General features: G+C 37.5%; 1 protein-coding gene across 2 annotated transcripts in view; it reads left to right on the top strand.

Moving 5' to 3' along the window:
- NAALADL2 (N-acetylated alpha-linked acidic dipeptidase like 2) overlaps positions 1-18984 on the top strand; it is a 505644-nt gene that overhangs the window by 416371 nt on the left and 70289 nt on the right. For both annotated transcript variants that reach the window (XM_069792699.1, XM_069792700.1), the window contains exon 13: positions 12251-12346. In XM_069792699.1, the coding sequence (XP_069648800.1) occupies positions 12251-12346 (96 nt within the window). The remainder of the gene's footprint in view (positions 1-12250; positions 12347-18984) is intronic.

The following is an 18984-nucleotide window of genomic DNA, read 5'->3' as shown; positions in this document are numbered from 1 at the left end:
TTGTAATGTGAAGCAGCTTGGATGTATTGTGAACAAACTGTGATAACTGTCACTGTAAATTTCTGACCAATGTTCTCTTACGTTCTCTCTTAGCAAAGTTCTTGTCAATGATTATTTCTATAGGTTATATGTATATGCACATGCTTTATTTTTATATGCATATGTTTATGTATAATGTTTATAGGCATATGTTTATATATAATCAAGGTGTCATTATGGGAGGCAGCAAAGTCTGTGGTATAGTTTTGTCAGCAAACTTTGGGTAAAGTGAGAAATTTAACTCCACAAACACAACCTTGTACCTGTGTGTGTATATATAAAGCAAACATCAGTTGACTGATCTATGATATCCTTTATTTGAGAGCCATTTTTGTATCACTAACGTAGTTCACTGGTCAAACAGTTACAGTGCTTAAAGTCAATCAATTTTTATGTTCTGAAGTTTTAGATGTCTATATTCCTAATGCAGTTATCTCACTATTTTGCATCACATCATTAATCTCACTGTTACTCCATATCCAGATAATTTTCTCCTTTACTTCCAGTATGTCCTCCAGTCCCTTTCCAGGCAGGAAAGAGTTAGTTACTCTCCTGAGATTTCTGACTGACTACTTGGATGATGTACAGCTGACCAGGCTCTTCTGGTAAATTTTATGCTGGTTTTCTTCAGTTATTATTTATGTCCTCCTGGATTAAGTGTCACCCAGTACCAATTAATTTATCAGATCCAAGTATATTTATCAAGAACGTCAATTAAAAGCGTCATGACATCATTTTCTTTGAAGGATTAAGGTAGACCATCTATGAAGACATGATATACTTACTTTAGCTTTAGCTGCTCAAAACAGAACTTCCAGGCCTATGCCATATGCTTGAATGTCCTAAGAAGAGAATTAGCACCAGTGGTTTGACCCTGATATTCCAGGGAGATTCCTACCCTAAACAGAAGCTGTATTTCCCCTTCTGTATCTAGACTAAGAGGGAGTTTGCATAACAGCAGTGTGTTGCTGTGGTGATCCGCAATTCGGTAGCTTTTCCATCTCAAAATATGACTCTGCATGGTTCCTCTCCTTCCCTGTTTTACTCCTCCTTTCTCCCTTGTATATGTTAAATTTTTTAAGGAAATACACAGCTGGTAGCTGTCCATGGGGAGCTATGGGAGATGTTTCACACATGTATGAAAGAATCAAAGTACTGGTGTGCTTAGAATATCAGAGAATACCAGAAATCCCTTGCAAAGGAGCAAACGTGTCTCAGCCTCGGAATGGCAGGTTGCTTGGGAACCCAGGGTCTCCTTTTTCTAAACTGTCTCTAGAAAGTTTGGTGCTATTGCATTTGCTAGTGGGAGATTTTATGAACTTTGTAGTAGAACTTTATGGTCAACAAGGTGTAGCAATGGGAGTTAGATGTGTCCAGGTGAAGAGAGAGGTTTCATTTTTTTTCATGGACAAGTGACGAACTGCCAGTGTGCAACAAAATACAGTTCAAACAGTCCCCAGTAGATTGTCTTGGGACTACTTGTGAAGGTAGGTCCAAACCACGGCTGCTTGTGTGTCTTGCCTTTCTCACTCATGGGCTATACTGCCTTTATAATAGCTATGCTTTTGTTTATTCATACCATATTCCTTCTGACCAACATGTTTTCCCTTTTCTGCCCATCTTTAGCATAAATCAGTGCTTTTTAATTTCTCAGTACGTTCAGGGGTTACTCAGTGTAGTACTCACCAGTAATACGTTAATACATTGTCCATCTGTTCGCTTGGACGCTGATTTAGTTGACTTTGGTAGTGAGAGCATGCTGAAATTGTTAAGGTTAATGACTCAGTGCTTTACAAGAGAAAATACATTTGATGTTCAATTGATTGCTTGAGTTGTTGTATTGAATAATATGAATATTTAGCTACTTAATTTCATGGAAGAGCATCTTTGTTATTCCACTAATGTTAGTGAAACTGATGACGTCCTCATCAGTTGGATACATTGCTTTGCTCAAAAAGAATCAGTTTGGTCTCACAAATCCTAGTGCTTTGATGTCCCAAACATTCCACCCTGCATTCAGAAGGGGAAAATTCTTTACATAAACCTGCCGTACAGTAACAAAAATTCACAGCTTCTTTAGCATTCACCCTGCAGGAATACATGTTGTTGCTGTAAACTGTCCTTGCAGATTCTCTCATAGGCTCTTCATTTTCTTGGTATTGATTGAGGGCTGTTGAAAGTCAGTGGAAGAAAGATAGCCTAGAAGTTAACAGAGTCAACGGGATATGGGAAAACATGTGAGAAATTTGCTTAGACACCAATTATTGCTTCTGTCTGATAGCCTGCTGAAGCATCTAGTTACTGAAAACATGTATTATCTGAGGACAGAAGACATTGAATTATCTGTTCTCCCTGGAGGAATAAGTGGCATGTTGCATTCAAGATAATGTTTTACCATTGTTGTTCTGAGTGGCTAAATTCAACAGACCAACTAAAAAATCTTCTGGCAGAGTATCTAGAATAAGTATCAGAACTTGTTTGCTGTCAGCAGATATTAGTAGTGTGACACTCAGCTTTGTCTTTTAATACTTTGGAGAAAAAAAATCAAGATCACTGGCTTATCAAACAGCTGTGATTTGAGTCAATGATACATTCTCTCAAATAAAATTTGCAATGTTTGATCTATCTTATCACGGCCATTAAAGAACTGTTTAATAAGTCTTTCAGTAAATAAATGTTGTCTTTGAATCATTATTGTTGTTCTTAGCAAAAGCCAATTCTAATTCTTACTGCAAAATTGTGAGCCTCCCACCTACACAATATCTGTCCAGTGGATAAAAATCAGATTCTTCATTCAGTGTAATAACTTAAATAGGTTTTTAAAGCACTAAAAATAAAACCTGGAAATCGAAGGCATGAAATCAGGAAATAAAAGCATCGTGCTTTATGATATTTGCGATTATGAAAGACATTGTCACTGGGATTCATGGCTTATAGCAGGACATTGTTAGGATGATCTTACTGGCACTGCATGATTTCCACATAATTTGAATACTCACAATTGATCATAAAACGTTACAAAATGTTCTTGCACCCTTCACACGACATCCAAGAAAAGGTATTGTCTCGTACATGTAGTGAATCTGAACTGAGCCTCCTGTTTTATAACCTTCTGAAACTTTGGGAAGATCCTCTGTGAGGTTCCAGATTTCTGGCTTGGGCTGCTTCCTCCTACTTAAACTGCTGATTCTGCTTTCAGTTTAAAAAGCGACAAGGGAAAACTCTAGAGAGGAATAAAGCTATGCAAGTATCCTGATATCTTAAAAGTTGCTTTCTTTGTGCTGCGGTCTGTGAATTTATAGCTTTAGAGCGATTATTTCAATTCACTTACTAATGCAAGGAAGAAAGCATTAAATTAAAAGAGATGAGAGAAAAGTGCTTATATTCTTTTCCTGTCTGATGACTGTTGGCTTGAGTTTTTCTGGCTACAACTGAGTTGAATAATAAAATAAATTGTGCAGCAGTGATTCCAATTCTGCCTCTTCTGTTTTCTGTCTGCTAGTCTTTCTAGTCTGCTTTGGCAGGCCTTGCTTATTTTGTCCAGCATCTGGTGACATCACAAGGTCAGTGCACATCTTTACCAGAACATTAAAACAGAAAATAGATTTCATTTTGTTTCATTTCTAAAAGTTCTTTGGTAAACTGAACAGGTAGAAATACCAAAGAAAACCCTCCTGTCAGAAACTCCTTCTGACATGCCCATTTTCACAAAGTAGGGTCATTCTCACTTTGAATGAGATTTTTGGCACACGTTAGGCTGTGGCAACTGCAAAGCTTTGCTTTCTAAAAATAATTTAAAAACACACACATATTATGTCTTTAGTTTCATTTAAGTAATAACCAGTGGAAATCAACTTTTATGTGGCTTTATAATCCTTTGTGGATTTGGGGGGAGAATATTTAATTAGATACCAAGAGCATTTGCTAGAAGGGGAAGAGTCAGCCTACTAGTAAGATGGAGAGGCGTGCACTCTCTTCTGCGATGTATTTGCAGCTTTAAGGGCCTTTATTAGTGAGAAATCTGTGCCATACATTAATGCCTGGTGTTATTCCATTGATTCAGTTTAACCTATGCATTAGAGAACAACACTTTGGCTTCGGTATGTTCTATGCTAGATAATCCACTTTTTCAGTAAATATATTTAAAAATCTGCTTCAGTCTGCAGCACCCTCCCTAACTAAAAGTATTCCAGATAGCTGATGTTAAGCTATATTTTAGTCTATGAAATACCCTTTTCCATAACTCTTTTCTTGATCCTTCTTCCAGCTAACCTCTGGTTCAATCTCTTACACCCTGCCAGGAGAAAAAAGGAAAGTGGAGAAGAGATGGTCTTTTAGCCTAGCTGAGGTGAAACACCTGTTTCACAAAGGAATACAATTGTATGCTTGCTGCCAAGACTCCATATGCCAATTGCTTGACTTAGGGTAAAATGGAAGAAGGAATTAGTGAGAGCCTGCGGTGCAGGTTTCAGAGGTATTTTTGTTCTTCTCACCACTCTGTCTTTATCTTTTCTTCTGATGAGGCTTTCTCCTTCATGCTATGACAAATTTTTGGCAATGGTTTTGAATACAGATGCAGACAAGTCCTCATGGAATTGTAAGCCTCTGGATTTCTGGGTAATAGTTTTGGGCACTAGCATAACTTTATAGTGTGTGCTCTGCAGGTGAATTCAGCCTCCCAACTAAACTTGTTTCCCAGGTTGATTCTGAAGGTAAGCACTTACTACTTGCTTTACGTTTTAGTGACCAGACACTGCACGTTTGTGTGTGTCCCTCAGGTTGCTGCAATTCTACTCTTCATGCTGTTGTATTACAAAAAGGCAGAAAGGGTGAAACAGGTTAATAGCTCATAGAACAGACACAGCATGCATATGTGTGTATATATATATATATATATATATGGACAGGTAACAGATTATATTCTCAGTCCTGATGCAGCAGAAGCTTTATACCCCTAAATTCTCCTCTGCTAGACATTATTCTTTGGTCTATTTGAAGAAAATAAACAGCTTTCTCTTGGCTTTCATCCTTCTTTGGGGTATTTGCTTTGCAGGCTTTAGCAGTGTTAGATTAGCATGTTTATACTGTTTGGCCTACCTGTACAAATTTCAGAAGGATTTTTGCTCTCGCTGCTTGTTCTCTGTTGTACCTTCCTACGAGTTTTTTACTTTTGTGCAGTACAAAATTGGTGGCACAAATATTGTGAAGTGCTGAAGGGCGAAGCTGGTGCAAATACGGACAATACAGACAAATATTAACAAGGGTGAAGTCAAACTGATTAAAGAACTTTAGGCTAAAGACTGTGTTTTTCCAGACTGAGCATTATTGCTGAGTAGACAAACTTCCACTGCATGTTATTTAAAAACAAACAAACAAAAACATTCTGGAGGTATTTGTGTATTATTCACCAGGTTAAGGACACAGGGATGTTTTTTTTACAAATGCTGGAGAATATTCAGCTGGCGAGAAAAATCTATTCAGGTATGGAATGAGAGCATATTAAGGAATTATTAAGCGCATAATTTGAGTTTTCTGACTGGTAATTTAACTGTTTCTAAAGTAATGGTCAAGAAAACAGGACTCTCTGTTGTGGATGCAGCATTGTCGTGGTCTAGTAAAGAAAATTGTTTGTTGTATGTACCACAGAACTGTTTCCAGCTCTTAAGACAATATGTGGAAAAATAGGATTTTTTTTTTTTTTTTTTGGTAAGTGACAGGAAAACAGATCTCTAAAGTATGTCTTGGTATTTACTCTGTTTTACATTAAGTCACTAGAAGTGCTGTGGGATTTTATTCATGATTTAAAATGCATTGGTTGAAAGTTGGCATATAAATTGAAGGTATGCTATAAGACAGTACACAAGGGATGGCAAATTTAGTACCTTTAAAAGGTGAAGCATTCTGTTCACTTAATTAGTTGAGGAAGGATAAGATAAGTTAGAAAAATGAGTCTAGTAAATCAGAAGTTAATTTTAGTGCAAGTGCCCATCATAAATAAGCAAGAGTAAGCCAAGTTTGGGGTTTTAAGGGTTTTTTTCCTGCATTTTTGATCTCCATTTAATCGATTCATAAATCAATTAATTACTGTCATGAGACCCAAGGGCAGCAGGAAATTGGGTTCAAATTAAAAAGAAAAGGAGGCAATTTGTTTTAAGATTGAAAGTTGAATGTTCAATCGAAGTTTAATCAGAAGTCACCCATTATTTGAAAAGTGGAACATCAATGTCTTTCTAATTTCACAGAATGCTTCATTAAATGAGTATTGAAAAGATCAGGTTAACTGATCATTCCAAAAGGAAGATGAAACAAAGTGGGGGGAGGGGTTGGAAGCCCGCTTCCAAATAGATGTTATGCCTGTTCATTTCTCTTCTCAAGAGCTAATAGAGAAACCAAATCATTACACTGGGAATTCAAGGATTATTGACGTGGTCCTTTCTGAATTGTACACGCTGTATGATAAGAACATAGCTTGATATCAGAAGAGCAAATGTTCTTAATCTATTTGGCTAGCTGTGTACCTAAAGGACAATTTACAAAAGGTAAGAAGGACGTTATCAAAGGCATGACTGGAAGCTAAGCCTCCTAAATTTTAGGGTGTCTCAACAGCAGTCTGACCTTGAAAAGTTTTTCCATAAATTGATACGATGTTGAGAGCATTCAGCTGCACAATACGTAGAACAATCTGCACATTGTGCAGAGTGGGGGTGATACTAGTGCCTGACTAGAAGTGAAGGCAGATGAATTTTGTTTAGGAAGTGATTGTGGGAGAGTTTGAGGACAGCAACTGTAGCTGTAACTCCTACTGTGGGTAAAAAACATGAAGGAATAACATAATTGCTTTTAGTGCTCTTTGGATTAGCATGTCTTTTTCGTAGTGCGTGTTTACTAGAAATTTGCTTAGCATATTGCTGTTAAAAAAAACCCACTGGCTTGTTATGGTGAGCTTGCTGAAAGAATAAATGAGGAGTCTGATTCACTTTCTTGCTGTTGGAAAGTGTTGCTCTTGCTGTTAAATGCTGAGAGGTACTCTCGCAACATCATCTAGACTCATAGCTCTGCCATGTGCTCCCTGGGATAAAGAGTGGGCTTCTGCTGCTTGGAAAGTTAACGCAGCTTTCTCTGATGAGCATAGTGCTTGAAAGACAATAAAAGGCAACAGAAACAGAATATGTTTGGCTTTCTAGTAGTTCTTTATGGACGTGTCTTTTATGAAAAAAAAAAAAGGGGAACAACTGTTTTAAACATTTCCCTTTATAAGTGCAGAGCAAGGTATTTCAGATGTCAGCAAGTTATTTCAGATAATAATCTTGGATTAACTATTTGCAAGTATTATCTGTCTATACACAATAATAAATGTTATCTATAAATCTGTACAAATATATAAAATTGTAGTAATTTTATATATTTCATGTGCACTCCATAGAAAGGGCTTTGTTTTCTAGGCAGAAAATTTAGTCACGCAAAAATACTCACGCCTGCTTAAAGCAGTGATTCTGAATGACCCCTTTTCAAGATCTTAGCAAGCAGGGTCTTGATCCCATGATGAACAAAATGACTTGCTACTTCTGATGACAAAATGTGGTTTGATTTAGATGCTGATTGTTGCTTACTTATGTTGTGTTCCTTTAAAAGGCCGCGGCTGAGGCGGTACCAAAGGCTACCTGTTTACCTTGCCCAGCTGCTGTGGTCTCGACTGGGTTGGAGGAAGCCTTTGGAAGGAGGGTTTGATTGCTCAGTGGCTTTCAGACGAGGAACATACTCATCTGGGAGAGTTTTCCAGAGCATAGGTGTGGCAAACAAAAAAGAGAGCAACCGGGCTGGTGTCAGAGGGGAACAGTAATAAAATCCAAAAAGAACCCCAAACCTTTCAGTACAGAAGGGACTGATGAGAAGAGCAGGGAGCATATTCATAGTCTGACCACAAGATGGGTAAAAAACCCCAACAACCTGGTTTCCTGGGGATCCTAGCAGGGGCTGTGCTGAGTTTGTTGCAAAATGGAGAGTCACTGAAGGGTTGCTGGGCTGAGGAAGAACCTAAATATAATGACTCCTTGTGCACAGAAACAACAAGCAAAAGTTATTTCCAAAGTGGTTTTTATTTTGTTGTAGTTTTGCTTTTTAATAAAGGCTGTTGTCCTAGATTCAGTTCTCATAAAACCTAGTTTTAAAGAAAACTAAAGTTTGTCTTTTCAGGTGTTTGCCTCCAGGCAGATACCAGGACTGATCCACATCAGAGCTCTAGCTGACTTGGGGTTCAGTCACACCACTCACTTGTGTAATTCAAACGCTTACGACCCAGTATTTCTTTACATTTAAGTTGTGTGAGAGGAGCAAGACATTCTGCTCCGTGAAGGCACTTAAATTAAGAGAATGGGTATGAAAGTATACTTGCAGTGTGTGTATCTCTTGCCATTGAATGCGAGATGAGCGTAGGACAACTAGAATCCTAACCTGTTCTCTGCAGGTGTGTGTCTAGAGTCGGGTGGGATACAAGCCAGTTAAGCGGTGTTTCCCTGCTTTACAGGCATCTGATCCATCAATTTTTAGATTCCAGAGAAAGAATATTTGTCTAGATGGAGCGATAATCTGATCTTGTGTAGCAAAGCTAATTCAGTAATCATTCCCTTCACTGACTCTCAGTAAGGTACTCAAGAATGAATATAAATAATGTAATTCTTTTAAAGTTATTGATTGCAGTTATGTGAATGATGATGAACAGCATTAGCACCACCGTAGCAGAATGACAGTGTTCCTCAACCTCCCCCCAGTCAAATAACATGGCTCTGTAAACTAGTGTGCAAACTTAAAACAAAGATGAATAGGTGTCGTGAATTAATCTTGAAGTATGTATTTTATCTTTATAATAAATGACTTTGTGCATCTTCTCCCTGAGATCTAAAAAAACAACAAAAAAGTAGTTTTCTGAAGGGAAGAATGACTTCATTTATTATGCTGATAAATCTGTGACAAATTGTACAACACACAGATGCATCACTGAACACAAAAATTTGTACAATTTGGTGCTAATTATATATATATATTTTTTTTTAAGAAATTGGTGGGAGCTTACTACCAGAAATAATCTTCTAGAAATATATGGAAATACTGGTAGAATATTGATCATGGAGGCACTAATTTGTCGAAAAAAATGAACAAGCAAACTTACCGGCAATGTAATGTAGATTTTTGAGACATACCTTTCACTGAGTTTTCTTGAATATGTCTATGAGACATGTCACGCTGTTGATGACATGTCATCTGTAGGGAACTATGCCTAAGTTGAGTAGTTTTGAGCAGAGCATATTGGTGTATCACATCACTGATACAATGCATTTGTGTCCCGTGCTTGTTCGGGAAGAGAGCTAACAGTGCTGTGCCCAATTAAGAACTAGCTCTTGGATCCATGCGATACACTGCATTGTGCAGTGCAAACATAATTCCGATACGGCTGGCATGTATCAGATACCACTATTTTATCCCCCAGGGGTACATGAGTAAGATACTTACTTTATATTATTCATTTCGAGGGAGAAGGTAGGGTTTTTTCTCTGCTTCTTTTTAACTACTTTGAATTGACGTTAACAGCTCTTTTAGCTAAAGTACCATTTTTCTTCAGTCTTTGTATGGCTTAGAACCCAGCATGCAAAAGAGCAAAGCTCAGTCACATAAGAAGAGGTGGTACAAGCCAGAACAAAGCACCTAAATTGTTTGTCTCTCTCATTTGCTCCCTTCCTGATGTTTAAATAAACCCTACAGAGTGTTTTTAGCAAGTGAAAAGGTAGTGGAGTGCCAACCTTACAAATCAATCCTATTAAAGCTCAGATCAGTTTTAATATTTTTTAACCAAAGCTTTATTTGGCCACTGCTCAGCATGCAACCTCTGAATGCATATAACGTTATGGCTGTTGAAGAATGTGTTGGGCATCATTACTAAGTTTAATGCCCCTAAGAAGGTCCTTCACTTCTTGTAAGTACAGAGTATGAGTCTTTTTTGGAGTACAAGGACAGAAGCTATTGAAGATCAGTATATATCAAGAGGAGTAAACTGAAGATATATTAGTCCAGTAGATATGGGAAGCTGGTATTTGAAAAGGGCATGCTTCCAGAACGTTGTCAATATTGCCTTACAGTCTGGGAAATAATCTAAACCAGAAGAATTATTCATCTTAAATACAGGACCATGGGCTTCTGTGAATTTTATTTGGAATTCAATCTGAAAAGACTAGACATTTTTCAAAATTATTTTCATAGAGATGTAATCATAGTATAATATCATGATAATTTAGGCATTTCTGAGCCAGGGATATTGTCAGCTTCTTATTGCTGCTAGTACTCTTTTATACATAAATTCATAGAACATAAAAATTGCACTCAGAATTGGGGTACCTCTTATCGGGTCCTATGTAAAGCTCCAGAACTAGCATATATAAAATGTTGTGATTATGAATCTGGCAAAATATATTCATTTCATGAGTCGCACTCCTCTGCTTAACCTTTCTTAATAGATACGTTTTCTTATATTCTTTTTACTCTCTCTCTCTCCAGAAAAAAAACAGTGGCGTTAAAAGATGCATGCAAAATGTTAGTTCTAGGACTAGCCTAACTTAATCTGAAACTGGATACTTCCCTAGAAATTCTGCCAGGGCTGTCGAACAAAGGACAAGACTAGTTTCCCAGCACTCAGATGCAAAGACATGCTACAAGGAAGCATGTTAATGAGAGGCTTGTAGTCCCTCTGCAGTCCCCAATCAATCCCTCTGGTAAGCCTGTATGTGATTCTGTGTGGCACACAGTGCATTGTATGCTAAATATGAAATACGATAAAGGAACTCAGGATATTCTAGCTAAACACAATAATATATTTAGGTGCTGGCGTCCAAAATTAAAATCAAAACCCAGAATAAGATTCACGGACAAGGAAAGATTTAGGCCTTCCAAAAGGAGATAGAAAATATTATGATGCTGAACTTAGTTGCCTAGAGCTAACTGGACTTTGGCAGAGGGCTTGAGGCAAAGTTTTGTTCCTCTCCAGGATGTAGATAAATGTAGTGGATGCATCTCTAGTTATTTGTGCTTCAGAGTTCACTTTGAAGAATATGTTTAAAAGAACTGCTCATAGCTGATACATTTTAGAATGGCATGATACTCGTGCACTTGTCACACCTTTCTGCTGATCTCTGAAATAACTTTGGCTATAGTTTCTGTGCTTTAATACTGAACTCATTGCTGTTGGTGAAGAGTGAGTGTATTCAAAGTAGGGTTACCAAATCGAGCATCTCAGTCCATCAAGGTGCCCTCTACACCTATTTTTATACCAGGCAGGGATTAGATAGGCACTAGGTTCCTAGCATTTCCCAGAGGGGCAGTTCAGGTCATGCCTAAAAGCAAAACTAGAGGCACTCCACAAAAGCAAGGATAATTTTAGGATATATGTCTCAGGAGTTACAGGGATGTAGAGAAAGATTTTTCTTTTCAGGTTAGTTTCTGGGTTATTATACCAGGTTCAGGAACACAGTTTTAAAACAATTCCTGTTTTAGGCATCTGTGCACCTTTGAGGCTCGGGGTTTTGTTTTGTATTGTTTTGCTTTTTTTCAGTCCGCACCTGGGTATCAGTTTGTTGTTTCCTTGTGACAGCAAATATGCAACCTAACTTCTTGCTTTCTCACAGCACAAGAAGAGGCAAACATCTTGTACAAACAATATATTAAGATTGCCTGGTGTTAAAAAGAGTAGTCAACCTAAATGATATAACTCTAGGGAATTGACCAAAAAGCCATATTATGTAGATGGTATTGCTGTATACAGAAGTAGGATGGTTACAGAAGATAAAAGTACATTCTTTGATTGTTGTGTATACATTTATTCCAAAGACTAAATCATGAAGTACTTAATAAAATCTCTGATTGCTGCCCAGCTCGGAAAGAAACCTGTGTGGATATTTTTTCTCCCTCTAGGCAAAATTTTTAGCTGCTTTGGGAAGTGTAATTACGAAGACAGCTTCCATTCCAGAAATAAAGTCATAAGATTTAGGGGGGTTTGCCTCTTTCAGGGACTTGGAATCAGTTAATTAGATCAATGAAATAAGTTTAATAACTGACAAAACTTAAGAACAATTTGAAGGATTTTTCAACCTCTGAACAAAATCCAATAAGCATTTGAAGGAGGAAATCAATGTGGAATCCTAAAAGGCTTCTTATTTCTTTCTCACAGAATTCTAGCTTTCTCTCCGAAGCTCTTTTTCCTGCACATACAACAAAAACTGAAGAGCTGGATCCCTCCTTCAGCCTGCACGAGACCATTGCAAAGGTAACAGAAAAGGGGATGTCATCTATACATACTTTCCATCACAGGGCCAAATTTGAATTTGTTAATAATTTTGAAAGATAATCTGTTTTCTTCTGTGAATACTTTGTATGTGGTTAAAATGGAGTGTTTTTTTACTGAGATTCACTTTTGGAATATTCTTTACTGTTACATTGGTCAACTTATGTGATCAAAACACTTTTATGTGCAAATGCTTCATTTTGTGTGATTCAGTTGTATTTTGCGTGGTTCACATTGAACTTACTGGCATGAGTGCCGGGCATTGAGACTCGCTAGATGGCAAGAAGTGGCGAGTTTGTTGCTGTCAATTTTGTCAGTGAATAGGGTCTCTCAGGGCACCTTCACATGCACAGATACTTGGTTTTACGAGCTGTCACAGTGATGCTCACATGGGAGGAAGGGGTGGCCATCCCATGATTCTGGAGAGTGCTCTACAGAGGAGACGCTCCCAAAGTTAATGTGTTCTGACTCCCCTCTTGTCGCTCCAATATAATACTCCCTCCATCTTATTTATTAATACAATCAAAATTACTCCTTGCTCTAAAGTGCTCTTTCTTCACTCTGTCCACTCAGCAAGCCCTGTTCTCTACAAAGAGACATGACTACAAATGAGTCCAACTTAATGGATTCGTACACTTCTTATAATTTGATTTCTTATAAACCAGAGCTATGTGGACATCACAAACAGATTTCTTTGTTTATTCAGAGCTGCTTCTTTTGGAAAAGCAGCTGCTGTTGAAACATTTCTTTTGGCAACAACAAAAATATATTCACAAAGATCAGCAATGTGCAGATTTAGCATGTGGGCAGATCAGCATCTTTGGCAAAATAGACAGTGACTGATCTTGGGGTTCCTAGGGGTTTGTCTGTCTGTTTGTTTGCTTGCTTGTTGGGGGTTTTTTGTTTGTTTGTTTGTTTAAAAAAGAAGCACATATTCCTAGACATGGTTTTGAAGCTTGGCAGAGTCTGACAGTTAAGGAACAGTCACAGGACGAGAGTCTTCTGTGAAGCCCTTTTAATGGAATTGGTGGTTTTTAAGCCATCCTTGATGCCAAACTAATTGAAAAGATTCACCAAATTTCTTCCCAAAGACTGAGGGAAGTCGGTATGTGATTATTTACTGTGTAATTAATTTGTGATTTACTATTTAGTGTGTGATGGGCCATGTGTAATCTGAATAATCTCTACTTTGGTATTTGCTCTATAATATTGACTAACAGAAGAAAATTTATTAGTTGACTTGAAGCATTTTGATCCTGTTTAAATTGTTAGAAATTATTTTAAGTAGGTTCATTGAGCATTACAATTTCTTTTGATAAAACTTGATGAAGATTGCACTAGGATATGACTATATTTCCATTTTGCTTTTCAGACTGTGTAGCCCAGGATGCTTCTATAAAGATGAATAGTATATGCAGCAGTAGAGTGAGATCCTCAGCAGGTTATTTTGTCATTTTTAGCTTTTTTTAAATTTATTTTAGTTTTCTAAATTTCATCTATTGTTTACTCTTTTTTATAGTTAGATAATGGAGTTGTTACCTCTTGGTTCCCTCCATTCCCCCCCTCAGACTTTTCCTCAGAGTAACTAAGCCAGCCATTGTCTTTCCCTTCTCCTGCAAGATGGGATTTCCTTTGCCCCTCCTTTACCCTAGTGTTTGTCATCTGTTCCAATCTGAAAGCATTTTCTTTGGGTGAATGTCCAGAAATGTATGCAGTATTTTATATAAGGACTTAATATTTGCTTTGTGTGGTAACATTTGTCCAGCTTCATGCTGAGGTGATGTCGTATCACCTTTCCCTTCGTAAGATCTTTTTTCAGCCATACATTTGATTCTAGTGGCTCCATGTTAGTGCAGACAAGCTGCTGCATATGTAGTCTGAATTCTAAAGAGTCATCCTTTTTTTTTAGAAATTTTCTTTTTTAAACTGACACTGGTTTTCATGCTTTGGGCAACCTGGAAGATTGCTGGGGCTCTGGTGGTGGTGTTTTTTCCTATCTCCATTATCAGAACTCTAAATGTGTCCTCTCTGTACTGCACACATATTGATTCTCAGTGTGAGCCCTTTAAGGGGGAAAAAGCTTAATGAAGTTTTATTTCTTTGAGAAGAAGAAACACGTATCAGTTTAGCTTTTACGAAAACATCTATAATTACTACAAGAAAGGAAATTCAAGTCACATGGAGATACAAATCTTTTAAACAATACCTATTCTACACCATTCCGTGGTTGATCAGTTATCCATGGTCAGTGTATGAGTGCTAGCAGAATTCTACATGTTATACTGTGCACATGAATGATGCACGATACAAAATATTTTTTAGCATTTATCAGTTACTCTATATGCCTGGTGGTTGTCTTTGAGCTAGTATAGTTAATAATAAGATACGTTTTTATTTGAGTGAAAGAGAGAAGTGGATAAAACCCCAGAAACATTATATATCCTGAAATACCATTTCATCTTGTATCTTTGAAAACAGAGTTTTGTTGACTTTTCTAAGCAAGCTAAAAGGAAAAACACTTTTTATTTGGACTTTTAAGTTGCAAAAGCAAGTTATATTCATGAGACTACCAAAATTCTGATGCAATTCTCTGAACACCTCAGAAACCTTACAGTTTGAGTTATTGAGACTTCTTACCAAAGTCTTTAAAGTAAAAATAACACCTGTATATGGGATTTAAAGGAAAAGCTGTAATTTATTTAGTTAATGTCATGGTTTAACCCCAGCTGGTGACTAAGCACTACAAAGCCGCTCACTTGGTCCCCCCACCATGGGATGGGGGAGAGAATTGGAAGAGTAAAAGTGAGAAAACTGGTAGGTTGAGATAAAGACAGTTTAACAGGGAAAGCAAAAGCCGTGCACGCAAGCAAAGCGAAACAAGGAATTCATTCATTACTTCCCATGGGCAGGCAAGTGTTCAGCCGTCTCCAGGGAAGCAGGGCTCCAGCACGCATAACGGTTACTTGGGAAGATAAAACACCATCACTCCAAACATCCCCTCTTCCTTCTTCTTCCCCCAGCTTTCTATGCTGAGCATGACGTCCTATGGTCTGGAATATCCGTTGAGTCAGTTGGGGTCAGCTGTCCCGGCTGTGTCCCCTCCCAACTCCTTGTGCCCCTCCAGCCTTCTTGCTGGCTGGGCATGAGAAGCTGAAAAATCCTTGACTTAGTAGAAACACTACTTATCAAGTGTTATCAACATGGTTCTCATATTAAATCCAAAACATAACACCATATCAGCTACTAGAAAGCCAAAACCAGGACACGTTGTATTTTGTTTCCTTTGGTAAATCTTAATGGCCAAATAAAAATCTGCTTAAAAAGCCAAAACATAGTTAAGTTTCATAGCACTGAAAAAGTCCATTTTCCATGTGTAGAAGCATGTATTTTACACCTGCTTACGTGAAAGACTTTGTGTTTAAAATGACAGTCTCAGTTCCTTTAGCAACCAGCTGAGACCCGATCTGAATGACTCTGCACCTATTGGAACATGAACAATAATTGGTATTTTTGAGTCACGGCATGTATTTTTTGAAGCTCTACTTACTTTATGGTATAAACTGAGGTTTGGAAACAGAAAATGTTGAATTCAATGCAAGAAGGCATAGTGGTGCTGGGTGGTGATTTTTGTAAAAGGAATATTTGCTTTACTAAATTGAGATTTGTTCATTCAGACCTGCTAGTGAAGATGTTACAGAGTTGAGATATCTGGATAAAAAATGGAAATACCTCAAAAAAGCAAGTGTTAAGAAGTAATATCTTTTACCAAATTTCTTATCTATCGATGGTTTTATAGTGGAGGAAGGTTTGACCTGGTTTTGGTCTTTTTTGCATATTCAGAGTATTAGATATGGGCAAACCAACTTATCCAAGCTGATTGATTTCAGAAAAAGTTTATGTTACTTCTTGGTTGACGTATAGCCTCCGGATTAGGAATGGCCTCGCTATTTTAAGAACAAAACTCCATTTGGTACAAAAGTCTACCACTGGTAGTAATAAGTAGTAGATTCTTGGGGAATAAATATGTAAAATCAGGGAGTCATAGCACAATACTTGCTCTGGTATACTTTCCCACTTACTGTCAGCTGGCAGTGCAGTATTGCTTAGGCTCATAATCACACCTCTACACCAATTTCGAGCTCTGTTACATGTGTAGTTATCTATGCCCTTTTTAAATTCATTTGCATTCTGACTTCCATAACATCCCATAGCAACATTTCCCACAATTTAATGCCCGCAGCTCCCACCTTACTTTAAACTTGCTGCTTGTTTATCTCACTAGGTTTTTTATGCCTTTGGAATGAGAAATAATAAACAAACATGCTGTATTTACTTCTTGATAACAGTTGCTTTCCTTTCTAAACTGTGTCGTGTCTGAGTGTGGTAACCAGTTTGAGCTGTCCTGCCTAATAATACGTTACCTCTGTACTTATGCAGTTCTATGGCATCTCTTTTGCTTTATGGTAATTAGAACTATGTACCATATTCAACATGTTGAATCACTGTGGATGTATAGACTCTCTATGATATTTTCTTCTCTAATCCTTCCTCAATAATCTTCAACTTTCTATTGGTCTTTTTGACTGCTGTTATCTATTAACTGTTCATGAAGACTTGAATATTTCTTTCTTCAGTGATATGAGCTTAATGCATACGTCCTGATTGTCTGTGTATACTCATAGGTTGTTTTCTCTCGTATGCATCACTTCATATTTTCCAGCAATGAGCCTGCCATTTTTTAGCCCAGTGCTCAAATATTGTGCGATGCAAGTCAGGAAGGACACAAAGAACCAGTGTCTTTCAGTCTTGGTAGCAGAGGTGTGCTTAGTATTCAGTTTGATGAAACTCATTTGCCACTGCATATCACTTGCAGTGTGCTTTGCATGTATGGCCACTGAAGCTGTTGGAAAAGCTTTTGCTGGTTTTGACAAGAAATTATTTCAGGCCCTTCATCTCTCTGAGGGAAATAGGGCTTTAATTAATTTTTTTCTATGTGAATGGCTTGATACTAAGTAACAACGGAAAAATTCCAACATAAATTTTTACATGGGATTCGGTATAAGAACAAATAATCAGCTAATGGTGGCTTGTGCTCTCTGAAGACAGTAGTTACCTTAATTTCATGAACACTTTGAAAAGGAGGAGATTGCCGAATGTGGCAGGTAAAATGAATGAGAATTGTGCAGCTATTAAGGGAAGAGATCTGTAATCTGAGTGCTTAGAAGATCTAATTTGTCAGAACACTTGTTAGATCAATTTATCTCAGAGCTTGGCACTGTAAAGGTCGATTTAGGGTAGATTGCTGCAAGGCCCAGGCTGATCTGAAAGATTCAGAGAAGAAAGAGAAATACGTAGGCTTCCTAGTGGTGAAGAACCAAGGCGTTCATTACAGCAGCGTGTTGTAGTACAAAATGTAGTGATATCTTAAGTGAGATTTGTAGACCTTGTAATTTCAAGTGTGTTTTATAATACATTTATCAGGTATTAAAATGGAGAAATGTGTGCCTGTGTGGCAGTGAATAGATTTTCCCATCAGACCAGAAGTCAAGTGAAACACCATTGTTATCAAATGCATACTCAGAGAAGTATGTGCTATTTTTCAATAAGTTTCATCAGTGTTATTCAGCACAGTGTTTCATGGTAACTAATCAATTGGAGTTACTAACAAGTTTGAAAATACTTTTGTGTTATGAGGTAGGGTCACTAGAGTAGCCTAATAAGACTCAGATTATGCAGTTCTAAAAGCTTTAATGGCAGTTCCCCAACAGGGAGTACCACTGGAGCTGCTTACCCAGTATCAACCATGGAATAATAATAATCTTTTATTGATTTTTACTTTGGCAGGCACCAAAGTGTTGGAAGGTATGCCAGAAGTGACATAATTGGTTTTAGGATGACTTATGGGTGCTGACAGGTAACTCTTGAGAAAATTATTAGTGATCCTGATTATTCTACGTTTCAGTTACAGAGCTGCATAAAGTAGAACTGTCTACCGTAATGCAATTAACTTCTAAACATTAAATAAAACAGCAATAGGGAGCAGTGTTTCCATTTCTAGGGGAAGTAGGTTTTATTTTGTGTAACATACTGTAGTATTTCCATTTTTTAAATATAAACGCTTCCAAGAAGATGACAGGTACTGGACTGCAGGACTGTTGGTAAATGAAATTCACATTTTGACCACAGATAAGGTACAGCATAGGAATGTTGATTTGAGGAATTCTCTAAGAGGATCATATTGTTCTGTTCCTTTGAAGCATGGGAGAGAGAATATACATTCCCGTTTACCCATTGTCTAGTCCCATTAATTCTCTAATACAAGCATAGGGAATACCCATTCATCTTGGCAATGTGGTGATATCTATAACTTTGGTAATTCTTTGTCTGTAATCCCCCTAAAAATCAAAATCTGTGGTTTGGTGCATGCTACCTCTGCTAAATATTTTCATCTTCCTGCACGGTATTTGCTAATGAGCTCTTTTGTATGCTTATGCACTACAAAAGCTAAAAGTAACTATGGAGAGAGAGAGAGAGAGATAAAAATTGCTATATGAGATTGCCATAAATTATTGAAATATTAAATTTATGAAACATAAGGTGGCAAACCCTTACAGTCCCAA

The sequence above is a fragment of the Haliaeetus albicilla genome, chromosome 9 (genome assembly GCF_947461875.1).
Source record: "Haliaeetus albicilla chromosome 9, bHalAlb1.1, whole genome shotgun sequence".
In the NCBI taxonomy this organism is placed as follows: domain Eukaryota; kingdom Metazoa; phylum Chordata; class Aves; order Accipitriformes; family Accipitridae; genus Haliaeetus; species Haliaeetus albicilla.
This window is presented reverse-complemented; position numbering and strand designations above follow the sequence as displayed.